The sequence below is a fragment of the Parasteatoda tepidariorum genome, chromosome 1, assembly GCF_043381705.1.
Source record: "Parasteatoda tepidariorum isolate YZ-2023 chromosome 1, CAS_Ptep_4.0, whole genome shotgun sequence".
In the NCBI taxonomy this organism is placed as follows: domain Eukaryota; kingdom Metazoa; phylum Arthropoda; class Arachnida; order Araneae; family Theridiidae; genus Parasteatoda; species Parasteatoda tepidariorum.
Window position 1 is genome coordinate 107,152,463 of NC_092204.1, and position 14,273 is coordinate 107,166,735.

The 14,273-nt window shown below is 31.9% G+C and overlaps 1 protein-coding gene across 1 annotated transcript; it reads right to left on the reverse strand.

The window, feature by feature from the left end:
• Nucleotides 1–1,673: 1,673 nt before the first annotated feature.
• LOC139426746 (uncharacterized) lies at nt 1,674–14,064 on the reverse strand. Its single transcript, XM_071186599.1, has 4 exons — nt 13,761–14,064; nt 13,023–13,702; nt 11,729–12,934; nt 1,674–1,955 (listed from the first exon to the last, which is right to left on the reverse strand). Exons 1-4 carry the CDS (start codon nt 14,062–14,064, stop codon nt 1,674–1,676), a joined length of 2,472 nt encoding a protein of 823 aa, XP_071042700.1.
• Nucleotides 14,065–14,273: the final 209 nt, after the last annotated feature.

The window sequence follows — 14,273 nt, forward strand, 5'->3', positions numbered from 1 at the left end:
AAATAATTCTTACTCTACAAAAAAGAAAAGAAAAATCTTGCAATTAAATTTTGACCATTTTTTGACTAGCTTAATTGCTCAAATTTTTAACTGATTTTCTGTACAGGATGAAAACACAATTTTCAAACGCTTTCTGACCACAATTTAGCAGAACTTATCGCCAAACAAAATTTTGATTATCTTCGGCCTGAACAAGACAGGAGACTCAAAACTAAAATGTAGAAAAAAATGAAAATAAAAAATGCCTATATATTTAAAATATCAAGTTTCTTCAGTAGACTAAAAACATTTCTTTTTCTTTCTCAGTACACTTATCAAGCATGATGTTCAAAAACATTTCCATTTCCGAAAACACTTTTTAAAGGGCTTTCCTTAGTGCTCGCCTTTAAAATATATACTCTCATTGCAAATTTTATTAATTTAAATAAATTTTTATTCTCTGGCAAATCGAAAAGAAAAACATTTTAATATTTGATTAAAAAAATAAGTTAGCTAAACTTATTTTAATTAAACATTAATGAGAATAAAATCAGATGCATATGGAAGATTCTCCTTAATTATAAACTCAAAAGTCAATTTCTTTGTTATATCGTAATAAGTTGATTTTTTTGCAAATGTTTTAAATCATAAAAACCAATTAGACAGGTTTCCTCCCCTCCTCTGATTTGGAATCATTTTTTACACTATCATTTCGATTGCATCGCATACCGAGGATGTGGAGTCATTTCGAGTTTTTTCTTTTTACATTAACGAAGTTTATTTTATAAGGTAAAGGAACTTATAAATGTTTGGGGAACACATAGGATAAAATACATATTAAACTATTAAACATTGAAACGTTATAAATAAATAATTAATTAAGAAATAAAATAAACTGGAAAAGCGAGAACAAGATTTTTGTTGAAAATAACATTTCATTTAAATTTCACCCGAATTGTCAGAAACTTCCTTCTTCAGCAGTATAGCTGACAAAGACATGAGGAAGAGGGTTAGAACAAAATTTTTTATCAACAATATTTTCCAAGTTGGATTTTAATTTTATTTTTCTCCACGTGAAATTTTTAAGATTTTTATAATACTAGGACTGTATTAATGCGTCATTGTGGGGAGACATATGTAAGTATAATTTTCCTTTTATCGACAGAGAATTTTTGCAGCTGAAATGACCTGTTAACGAAAAGACCTTGTCATTGAAATTACCTATCGATCACGTGGTTTCATTATTTCACAGATTCATTGCATACTGTCTTTTTTTTTCTTGCTAATTTCACCCTTCATTCACTCCCTACATCAAGAATCATTCACAATAGTTGTTGCAATTGCTTTTGCGATAATAATCTATAATAATGTACACTAAAAATTAATTTTAAAAATAAATGTGTTAAATATGACTAGAAAAAAATTGTGTAATATACAACTTAAATGTGTAAAATACAAATAATGTTTCGTTTTTGAAACGTGATGTGAATAGAGGAGTAGGCTATTTTTAAATAAAATGGTTCTTTTCTGGCAACTTCAACATACTATTCAGATTTTGCATCAGGCTAGGTTCAAAAAATGTCATCACAAATATACTAAATTACAAAAAAGTGCAAGGGGCATAACGTTTAATGTAAAAAATCATAAAACTAGTTTCAAAATTACGCATGACTTCGCATATGAAATAACCTTTTCTACATATTGTTGACGAAATGACCCTGTCGACGAAATGACTTGTCGATGAAATGACCCTGTTGACCAAATGGCCTGTCGACGAATTGACCCTGTCGAGGAAACGGCTTGTCGTCGAAATGACCTAGTCGAGGAAATGACCTGTCGATGAAGTGGTGTCGATGAAATGGCTTGTCGATGAAGTGATTGTCGATGAAATGAATGCGGACCCATGTTCGCTGTCGATTTCTCAAAAGTATGTGATAAATTTCATATTCTCGTGTAGCATCTCCACGCTCTCGTACCTGTCATTATAATACTTATTTTGTGAAGTAAGTTTTATTATGAAGTTATAGAAAGTTCTAATGACTATTAATTTAACTTTGTAAGATTCTTATCTGAAATCCATAGAATTTTTCTAAAATACTATATTACGTTTGGAATGTTTAAACTGAAAGTGTAATGGTCGTTCTTCGAAGTTTTTCCTGTACAGGAAAAAAGTTTGTGGATTGCCTCATACTATAAAAAAGTTATAAACTAAACTGGGTTTCAAAATTAAGAAACTGCTTATTTCTTAGATAGCATCCGTACTAGTTTGCCGATTTAAATGAAATTTGGTATGATAAGCAAGTTTACAGTCTAGTGCGCAACATTTATCGGAAGTGGAAAATTTGAAATATAAAATTCAACAGCTTATTGAGGTATTTGATTTTTTAGTTTGCTTTTAATGATACAGGTCTTGTATTGTTATGCAGGAAATAAAATTTTTAAACATTCTCCAAACAGTCGGTTCTACTTTTTCACAAGCAGTTTCCGGGCCCGCATTTGCCCTCAAATCATTTCAGACATGCTTTATAGCTTTGAGACCTAGCTGGTCATTCCGTGCGCCGATTTTCATTCCCTTCCGGAAAATTGCTGACTAAATAAGCACTTTGGCACGTGCTATTTTCAATTAAAATGAAATAGTATATGCACCCTTGAAGGTGAACAGCTCCTAGACATGATCTCTAAATCTTTTTTTCAGTATGTGATTTTCAGATATGAACTACCTAATCTATCCACCAGTTTCCAAAAATAGTGTCCTACAGCAGTGACTGTTTACTCAGTCTTTCCTTATAAAAATATTAGTTTTAATTACCGTAAAGGGCACTATATTCTGTAAGTTAAGAAAAAACAACTATCTCTACGCGGAGAGAGCCTGTTTGCATCAAAGTGAAATGGATGGATAGCTCCCAGCGCGAACTAAAATCAACATCGCCAACTCTTGAAATTACGTTGCGCAGCCTTTTAACTTGCTTTCTTAAATCTTGTGAAATGTTGAAATCAAAATTTATTGAACAATCAATTAACAAGTTATAAAAATGGATATCTGAAAATCTTATCATAAAAGCAGTTATTTGAAGAAACTGATGAAAGAATAATTTGTAACTTAGAAAGTAACAATTCTTTTTCCAGCATTTTTTTAAGGACTTATCAGCATAAGACGAGGCATTTTTAGTGGTTCAATCAAATTCAATAGTCTTGTAACGTCATATAGTTTCTTTTTCAAGAACGAATGTTTTTATTTATCGGAGAATGTCTCCAAGTTTAGGATTCCAGTAAGGCTGCAAAACTAAACTTTTTTATTAATATTTTTGATATATATCGTAAAGGATAGCAAGAATAAAAATTTTTCCTAACCGTGTTGAACTTTCAAAAGCTTTAATATTATTTCGAAGCATATTTGTATAATTTGACAACGAAATAAAACTAAACTGTATGCAGTCGCGGAAATTGTATACCGTCTTTTCTTTACTTGCAACAGAGTTATTTCACAAGACTAAAATTCCTTCTAAGAACGATCTTAAGATGATTGTTCAGCTTGCTTTGAAACTTAAGTTCAGTTCGATTCTTAATTTTAATTGTTACGAACTCTTAATTTTATTTAAAGAATGTTTTTCCTTTTTAGAATCCCAAAAGACCACATTTATTAGCGATGAAGAAGGCAGTTTCTACTGATCTGTAGAACGGCTCACAAACCTGCACTGAATGAAAAGACTCGGTTTCTGGTTGGAAACAAGTATTCAACGGATACTAATTAGTTTACCTGAATTAACTACTATAATTTAAATAGTATTGTGTAAAAGAAAAGCTGAAATTATGTTGCAAGTGTGAAGATTTTAGCTTTGGCATTTAGCCATTTTTTTTATGAAAAGATTTCATAAGTCACAAAGCTAATTTAAAATGTGAAGTGCATCATAATAACATTATTTTATCGTATAAATCCCACATGTATTTAAATATTTCGAATGATTTGATAACTTGAGCGTTGAACTGCAAGATATGCCAAATTCTGTAGATAGTCAATTTTGTCATTAATTTTGTAGTTAGTAACTAGCTTGGATACAATTTTGGATTTAAAAAAATTTATAACAGCTGCATTTTCGACCAGCTTAGCCTCGTGGCAGCGAAACTACTTGGTTTATAACGTATGGTTTGGCCTTTTAGTACGAATTTAATTCTATAATTCATTAAAGTACTTAAAGTGGAACTGTAATAGACTGTTTAAACTCGTGATAGTAAATATGCATCTCTAAAGTTATGAGAAATTAAAAGGCATTAGATGGAGTTTAGTCTCACAAAAATTAAAATAAATATATTCTGTAGGAGGCCGAATGCTCTGAATATTTTTAAAATCAAAGTATAAAAGTCGTAACATTCTTTAAGCAAATTTTAAGCCTACAGCAAAGTGATTTTTTATAAAACTAACTTCCGATATTTATATAAATTTAGCGCAATGCTACTGAAATTTAATATTTTACAAAATCGAAATTTTCTTTTTTTCGCAAGCCTAAAATCGTTTTCCGTGATATTTCCGATATATTTTTATTCTACTGATTTGACTTTGAAAATATCTCATGATAAAAACGTGACTTTAATTTTTTTTCTTCTTAAAGTGAATGAATAAGGAATCTTACTTTTGAAGTAGGTGAGGGTTTCTCTGTATGCGGTGCAATTCAGCAATTCATCGCATTACGCAATTGAAAAGTTGTCAACTAAGAGAAAGTCCTGCGTATTCGGTCCAAATTAAAGCTAATGCATAGATTATATACTAGACATTACATTTTGGACATTAGAACTCTAAATACAAACTAAATTTCATTTCAAGACTGTGAAAACCATTTTTATGAAACTATTGCCAAATGAAATAGGATGCACAATTCATATGAAACTAATCTGTATATATTACTATACTAGTATTGTTAATTTCAAAGTGCATTGTAAGTTTTAAGGTATATTGAATAATTATAGCTACGAACAATCGCGAGCTTAACATACTTATTACACTATTAGAGTATTTATTGAGTGAAATTAATATTGGAAATGTAAGCAGATTTGGACTATATATTCATCGCATCAAAGGAATTTTTAATTAAACTTAAATTCTTAGTTTTGAATTAGTATTTTATATGCTTAGGGCTAAAATGACTAGTGCAGCACAAAATAGGAGAAAATAACTAAAACAGTGCTTTACAATCACCCACACCCAAGAAAATTTAAAATTAGCAGGTCTGTGTAAAATGTTTTTAGAGTAAACAAATATTGAGATGGACGGATATTATAGTAAAACTGTTTTTCCAATTCTGATAAGCGATGCCTATTGCTCATCTGTTTTTTTCTACTTTAGAAGTTATCTCTAAACGTATTTTTGATAAAGTAAACATAGTTCTGATTTTCTGGTTAATTGAATATTTAAATTAAGAAATTTGAAACTTTATTACTTACAGGAAATACTAGTTTTGGGAATGACTAAGAAATTTTTTTTGAATAGCATGGAAATTTTACTTTACAGTTTTTACGAACTTCTTAACCTAAAGCCTGTCTCTAAATACCCAAAGCTTATGAACAAGTCCTTTTTTTGTTTGTTGCGCGGTAGATTAATGTATCGTAAATATATTAGTTCAGTATTTAATTTGATGGTTAATGGCTTTCTCCTCGCACTCGGCCATAAGCATTTTGTTATATCGTATGAGTTAATCGAGAATAAAACAACTTTTGCAACATTCAGAATTTTAAAAGTATCTATTTTTTTAAATTTTCATAGGTACTACATTGTAGTTAACTGAGTCTGCTACTAAGATTTAATTCAAATGTTTTCTGGTAAAATTCAATATTTGACCATTTATTTTAAAAACAAATTAAAGATTAACTAAATATGCCCCGATTTTAATAAGGAGGAAATTTTATAATAAATATATATATTGTATTGACGTAAAGAAAAATGTTTAACTGTCTTATAAAATTTATAGTTTTCCAGAAAATTTCTATTTAGAATACGAGCTAGGATAGTAATTAGTCTAATTATATGAAATATTGTTCGCTGTATAGTTTAAACTTTGAAAAATAGTAAAATCTTTAATTTCATGCAATTGAAGACTTTATATTTCAGTTTGCTTATTTTGGAAATTCGTTACTAGGGATAATAATTACTAATGAACTTCGAACATATGTAACACACTTTGACACTAACATTCCAGAGTAACGAATTTTCAGTTTAAATAAAGTGTTACTAAGTCTCAGTATTGATAAAAATGGGGAAAACTTTACAGTTATTGCATATTTTGTTTCTTAAAAATTTTAAACACGTTTTAAGATATTATAATATTTAGCAATCGCTGGATAAACAATTTTAATTCTTGCGTTAGAATTCTTTTAAGTACAGCTCAGAGTTAAAATGAGAATTTAAATTTAGAGTTTAAATAGCTATTTCAAAGATTTCGACGCTTGAAAATTTTTAAATTTCTTTTAAAAAAATGTTTAAAAGTCTTCGGAAATTCTTAATCTAACACTATAAGAAATTATTTTTTCGTTAGATTTTATATTTAATTTGTAGTTAAATGGGAAGTTTTCTTGGTTATCGATAACTGATACAAAAGCTTTAATCTTTTTCGTACTTATGTTTACCGAAGTAAAATATTTAAGTCTATTTTTTTTCTTCATGCAAAACTGTTTAAAACGTAACATTCTAAAATTCTCCATCCATAATATAAAGTTTCGGCTATCAAGTTCGGTTTTATATTAATAAAGTTTAGAAATTGTCTTAATTCAGGAAGATTTTACCAGGTAGTTTTACCCTGAATTCCACCAGCTTAATTCAACAATTTTAATTTGATAAATAAATTTTTTTTTCTTTTCCTAATGGCAGGCGCTGAACTATTACGGTCTTATTCACGGAAGTGCTGCTCATTTTAAGTTTCCCAGGGGGGTATCTGTGAACCAGAGTCACAAAGGCTAGTAACATTACCCACACTCCACTGTCACAGAGATCCGTTCGTAGGGTGGGTCATATTCATAAATCTTACAACAGGGTACACATATTCATGTCCAGAGCGGGATTCGAAACCGTGACCATTGACTTTGCAACCAGGTAAACGCTCTGACACGAGTCAGAGGTAAAGAAAATTATAAAAACTTCTAAGGTGTGTGTAGAAAAAGCGTAAGTCATAATTTATATTATGAACAAGATTCACTTAAATACAAAAGATTATAAGAACCCTTTAGTACTTCTCTCGATAGAAAAATTAGGTCTGCTAGTACAGGTTTATATTTCCTGTAAATGTTCACACCTCAAAGCCTTTGTTACATAAACTTAATTATGGACTTCTTTAAATTAAGCTTTAGAAATAAGGGATTCCCTTCAGCAAGTATTAGTGACACTTTTTTTTATTGAACTCTAAGATTTTAATTTTGAGTAAGTATCTAGAAGTTTATGCTACTTCAGGTTACTGCAGAACTTTGGCTCTTAAGAAATAAAGGTAAATGCGCTTATTTTAATTAAAAAACAAAGGTTTTAATTGTAGTCATTGTCCTTTGTTTCTCTAAAGGGAAAACAAAGCAGAGCTCAATGGTTTAAGAGAAGGACTATTTGTATCCCATCTATTTTTAAAAGGTGGAAGTTTCTGAAATCTATTCATCAGGTACAATATGACTTATACTAGAACATTTCCTCACAATTGAGAAGTTTGTATGTCTGAAAGGTGAAGTTCCGTAACTTCTGGGCAAATGTGTAGTGCGACGTGGTAGCGGTAGACGGCCGTTCTGCTGCTTCGTCGTGCGCACGTAGCACCTAATAGCGCTTTTCATTCGTCCAGCCGTTTCGAAACCTTTAATTGTATTCGCGCACTTTTATGGACAAGTGACCTCGCATAGAATATATTGCTGCGATTAATATAAGGATGAGCTAAATTTTTAGATTTAAAACAAACTACTCGTCGCTGCTGTAGTGATTTATTGTTTGAACTTTCTTTTAAGAACAATGTGTCAAGAGTATTCGCTTCAAATTCAGCGGCAGAATCTTAAACTTTCAAACTTTTAAACCGTTATACTCGACAGATACAAAATGTAGACACCTGGTGAAGACATTTAAAGCCTCCATTGGGTTGAGTTTCATTGAAATTTTTAACTTTTAATGGCCCGTTTTTTAGATTCGGGACTGTTCTTTTCTGGTTTGTTCTAAACTTCCTTTTTTATGGATTTTTTTAACTTAAGAGAGTAGTATTAAGATTTTCAATTGCTTAAACTTGTCTCAGTGAGTTGCATTTACATTAGTGTTGCGCTGTAAAATTTCAACTTCGTTCCAGGGATCAATTTTTCAAAATCTTAACTCGTCAAAATCGCAGGATTTGTTTAGGAAAGAATATCTTGGGATGGCAGTAATTCCAGGATCAGTTCTAGTGTTCCTCTTAGTATTGTCAAATCTCCCGTTTGCTTTTCCTCTTAAAATTCGTATCTATGACAATTCTAGTATTCATAGGTTACACTTGTTCGGGTAATTGTTGTAAAGTTTCAAAGAATGACCTTCGTGCGCAATTTTTTTTCTGAATAAGAATTTAAAACATACTCTCATTACATCGTTCCGACTCAGATTTCCAAGATTCGTATATTCTATATTAGGTCTTTTATAAATGGTAATCTTGCTGCTTTTTCGGGCGAGTACGGGACTGCAGAAATTCTGTTTTTGCTAAACTGACGGCGTTTTTATAATAAAATTTTATGTGACAAAATTGTGCCAAATTTTCTTTGTTAAATTTTAGCTACTATATTTTAAACTTGTAAAATTTCATTTTCAATCAAATAGAATACGCGTTAAGAGAAATATGTTTGCGAAGATGGATCTAAAATTTCTCCGAATTTGTATCCAAGTAGTTTCTTGCTAACTTATAGTTGCCAACTTTTACGCTTTTTTATAGAGAAATAAGAGTTCTGAATAGTATGTATAATTTAAGAAACTTTTACTACCATTGAAAAAAGTCTAAATGTGATAAGTCTTTCATACATTTTTTAAAATGTTATTGACTAAATTAAGATTTCTTAAATAAAATTGAATAGCACCCGACTATTACCAAGATTACGAAATTCGAATTCAAAGCATGAAAATTAAAATTTCTGCTAGTGTCAAAGGTTTTAATGCTATAGAACCAGATTGTATGTCAGCAGAAGGGGAAATTGTGAATCTTTTTTTTTTCTTTCCATTTCAAATGTAATGCTCTTCATTTAATTGGCTGTAAATGTTTCCGCAGTTTTAAATATATTTCATGTTATCTTTCAAGCATGACACATTTCACAACCCTCCTGGCGTCAAGGCCGGCATATCTCGGGCATAATTTCTATACTAAAAGCGGCTTGCCCGAGCATTTTCGGGTTCACGTTCTGCCCCTAGAGCGACAAGCCCGAGTTTTTCTCAAGCAGAATATTTCCTTCCCCTTCTACCTCCTACTGCTCACAAATTGAGAGGCGTATAAGCTGCCATCGTAAATCACTCACTGTGCTAGAGTACGGTGATACCTGATTGTGCTAATGGTTTTCTGAAACATGGTGGGCTGCGCTGCTAACATCTTATCCCCCTTTAATAAAGGCTGGTGGACTGCGCTTAAGGCAAACCCTTATGACCATCCCTCCTACTTCATTCATGCAGTAAAACAATTTCTGATAAAAGCCAATATTGTTCGCCAATATTGAGCGCCAGAAGCTAGTGTGCTGAGGGGGGGGATTTATCAATAAGTTTTTCTCCATTTTTTAGTAATTTTAATTTAAAAGGAATTTTTTGGTAGATTTGTAAATTTTAATACTTCTGTAATTTTAAAATACAAACTATATTTAAACTATGAAAAAAAATTTCTAGTTCATTTTAAGGTGACATATGGCTCTCAAAGTTTCGAAAATCGGTCAGAATTTTAATTAGACCTATGCAATTGTTTCAAGAATATTGGTTAAAAAGTTTAAAAAAAAATATGCATTTATTGCCCATTTGCCTTAAGTTGGTTAAAGAATAAAAATTCAGGGTGCAGTATCATGTTTTAATTAAGTTGAAAAAACCTTACTTTAATATTTAATAATTTGAATTTATTTAATATATTTAATAATTTAAAATTTAAATAATTTTTTGCATGCAATTTTTGAACATATTTAGTAATTTGAATTTTAAACCAGTTTTAACCAATCTATCGTAACCAAACTTCTGCATAACATTTAAAAAAAATATATGAACATAAAATGTTTGAATTTTTACAGTTCATGCACTAAAAAGTTTATGACTACAACTCTGACCAGAAGCCATGGACGGCAATCATTATTTTTTTTTACTCCAAAATCTTACATATTTGGTTTAAATTGGATTTTTTTATTTGAATAAAATTAATTGGATTTTTTCAAAATGTACCATCTAGAGCATCTGATACAATATTTTAATAATACTATTGTTTAAAAATAGAAGTAAAATATATATATATATATATATATATTTCGCTTACACGGTGACAAAAAAAAGCCTCATTAAAACTCCCCGAATGGCAACGCTAGAAAATCGACCAATGATTGCCGTAAAAATGTTACATGCCAAATCTAGCTGAGGTGGCTCAACACATAGCGCTTTTAAAAACGGAAACTGAAATAACAATTCAGCTGCGGCAATCTCATACTATTAAGCTAGGCAGAAGTGAGTAGTCTTTGTCGATAGATCTCTATTTTAGTATTTTGTCGAAAGCGCTTTTTTTCACGAATTTATATATTACGAATTTATTTGACGATTTTTGATTTATATCACGAATTTATTTGTTTTACTAGAATTTATTTGTTTATGCAGGTTTTTCCATTGCAATTCACTTATTTCAATTTTTAATAGACTTAATTATAGCCAAAATTTTAACCTTTTTAAAGAGATATCAGTTTTAGAAATTTTATCTTAAGATTTTATACTATAGCACATTTCTAATAGGTTTAACGAATTACATGTCATTTATTTGAATTCAAATTTAGTTTAATGACTTAGTATTTACTAAAAAGATGTATTTTTTTCTAAAAAAAAAGTTGTTATATGGATTTGAATGATTGTTTTGAATTCTTAGAATTTTGTGCATTTGCAATGCACCTAAGTTAGCAGCGAGCGTTGCGAGCTTGGTTTACGAAGCAAACCATTCAAGATTGCGTAACAATTTTCGGGGGTTGGCGAGCGTTAGCAAACAGGGGGCACAGCCCACTAGTAGTTATTATTTTTTTACCAAAAATTAATAAAATTATTATTATATTATTACATACTAATCACTGCGTTAAGAAAAAAGAATCATAGTTATATTTCTTAGATTCAACTTGGTGATTGTTCGATACTAATTGATTTGATTTCTATGCTGGTTCGTTTGATAACAAATGAATAAAATAGATATGGACTGTATTTAAGATTTTATTATGATTGGTGCTACGAGCACGCTGATGCTATAATAGCAACAACTAATTTTCAACTAATTAGGGTTACAACAAACGGTGGCGAGGATGCTGAGACAAAGATGCCAAGTTGGCGCTATATTTCTGAGATATTGAACATCCACCCGCCGTTGAATTATATTCAATAAACATACAAATTAGCATAACAATGGTACATAAACATATTCCAATATAAAATTTGCAAAGATTGAATAAATGCTGTAGGTACACATAATGAGAAAATCAACATAAATTTTTCTTAATTGTCCAATGGCAAAATACACAATTTACTAATGCTGCGTTTAACAATTCCCTTGCTCGTTTTAATTTCCGCTACTCTGACCTTTCCATCCGTTCCAAGAAATAGCTTTAAAATTCGTCCTAAGCTCCACTGATTTACAGGAATATTATCCTCCTTTATTAAAACCATTGCATTTAAATTTATGTTTGTTTTCTCTACCTTCCATTTTGTTCTTTGTTGCAAATTGTTCAAGTAGTCGCGAGACCATTTAGACCAAATGTATTGAACAATTTTTGTCAACCTTTGCCATCGAGAAAGTCGGGTTTCCAATTTATCCAACAAACTTGGTTCAGCTATGGCAGTTATAGATCTTCCAACCAAAAAATGCCCTGGTGTAAGAACATCCAGGTCATCAATATCATCTGACAAAGGTGTTAATGGCCGAGAATTTAGGATTCCTTCGACTTGTGTTGTTATTGTAAGGAATTCCTCAAATGTTAATTTCAGATTTCCTGTAGCACCTTTTAAGTAAAACTTAAAGGATTTGACCCCTGCCTCCCAGAGGCCCCCGAAATTTGGAGCTCTGGGAGGAATAAAATTCCAAACTATCCCTTCAGATGCCAAATACGATGCTAGTTTTTCGTCTGGAAATCTCGTTAAATTCTGCAATCGCGGCAATTCCCTACTAGCCCCAACAAAGTTTTTTGCATTATCCTGTGATATTGTAGCACATTTGCCACGCCTAGCCACAAAACGCTTTAAGGTAGCAAGAAAAGCATCGGTTGTTAAATCGGAAACAACTTCTAAATGAATCGCCTTCGAGGCTAAACACACAAATATTGTAACATAAATTCGTTGGAAATTCCCCTTTCTCTGGCGTTTATATTTAATTTGGAAAGGGCCGCAATAATCAACACCAGAGTGCAAAAAAGGATAATTAGGGTTTACTCTTTCTCGAGGCAAGGTTCCCATAAGTTGATTTGTAACAAGGGGTTTATGTTTAAAACAAACTATGCATTTATGAACAATTTTCCTAGCTATCGATCGACCACGAAGTGGCCAAAACCTTTCTCTAGTGCAATATAATAATGTTTGAGGTCCTAAATGGAGATTTTTTATATGCAAATGAGTCATTAACAATTCGGTGAAAGGATGGTCTGCAGGGTGCTTTTGAGAATAATCCAGAGCAGCATTATGCAAACGACCACCGACTCGGACAATTTGATGACCATCAAGAAAAGGTTTTAAAGAGTTAAGTTTACTCTTACCTGAAAAAGCCCTGCCCTTGGAAATAGACTCTATTTCTTCCTTAAAAGCGGATGCTTGTACATTTCTAACTAAAAAGGATTCCGTCTCCTTTAGTTCATTAGAGGATAACTTACCAATCTTTTGTTACTTGGATTTCTACAGTTGAATATGAATAGATAAAAGTCTTGAGTTGATCAGGTGACTGTTGAAGCCATGCCAACACAATTGTAGAATCTGTCCACAACATTATTTGTTGAATGGGCAAGGTTAGAGACTTCAGAACCTTGTTCAAATGCTGTGCCAATAAAACACTGGCACACAATTCTAAGCGAGGGATCGTGATAGGCTTTACTGGTGAAACGCGGGACCTGCTGCACAAAAGTCTCGTATATGATGTTTCTTCCGAAATTGATTGCATGTACAGAACTGCTCCATACGCAACGGCTGATGCATCGGAGAAGCCGTGAATCACGATTCCACTCTTCTCCCCCACATGACGAGGAATTTGCATGTCTTCAAAGGCAGGTAGAGTAGAAACAAAACACTGCCAGTCCTTAGCCATTGAATCTGGAAGCGATTCATCCCATTCCAATCTGAGTATCCAGAGTTTCTGGAGAAACAATTTAGCCTTGGTTAGTATGGGACCAAGAAATCCAAGGGGGTCGAACAAGCGTGAGATGGTGGATAAGACCTTTGGTCGTTTGGTGTATGAGTCATGTATATTTACACCAACCTTGAAAGTTAAATAATCTAAATTTGGATTCCAGGTAACCCCACGGGATTTAACGGTATTAGGGGGCTCACAAGAGAAATCATAGGCTTGGTCTTCTAATGGTATGGAATTAAGAAAATTTGGAGTTAGTGCATTACTTGTGTAAGCTCATACCCGCCTTTTTAAACAGGTCTACTAACTGTTCTTGTAGTAATTGAAATTCTTGAAAGTCTGAACTACCTGACAAAATGTCATCCATATAAGTGTCTCTAATTATTACAGCAGCGGCTAAGGGAAAACTATCACCCTCATCAATGGCTAGTTGTTTAATAGTTCTGGTTGCTAAGTAGGGTGCACAAGAAGTTCCGTATGTAACAGTGTTAAGTTTGAAGGTTTGCACTGGGTCATTCACGCTATTCTTCCATAATATCAACTGTAAATTTCGATGATCAGGGTGAATCAAAATTTGCCTAAACATTTTAGAAATGTCAGTAGTGAACACATACACATGTTGCCTGAATCGCGAAAGTATTGAAAATAAATCTTGTTGTATAGTACCGCCCTTGTACAAAATATCATTTAAAGAAAGACCCGATGTCGTTTTGGAGGAAGCGTTAAATACTACTCTCAACTTAGTGGTTTTACTATCTGGGCGAAATACACCATGATGCGGTAAAAAATATGAAG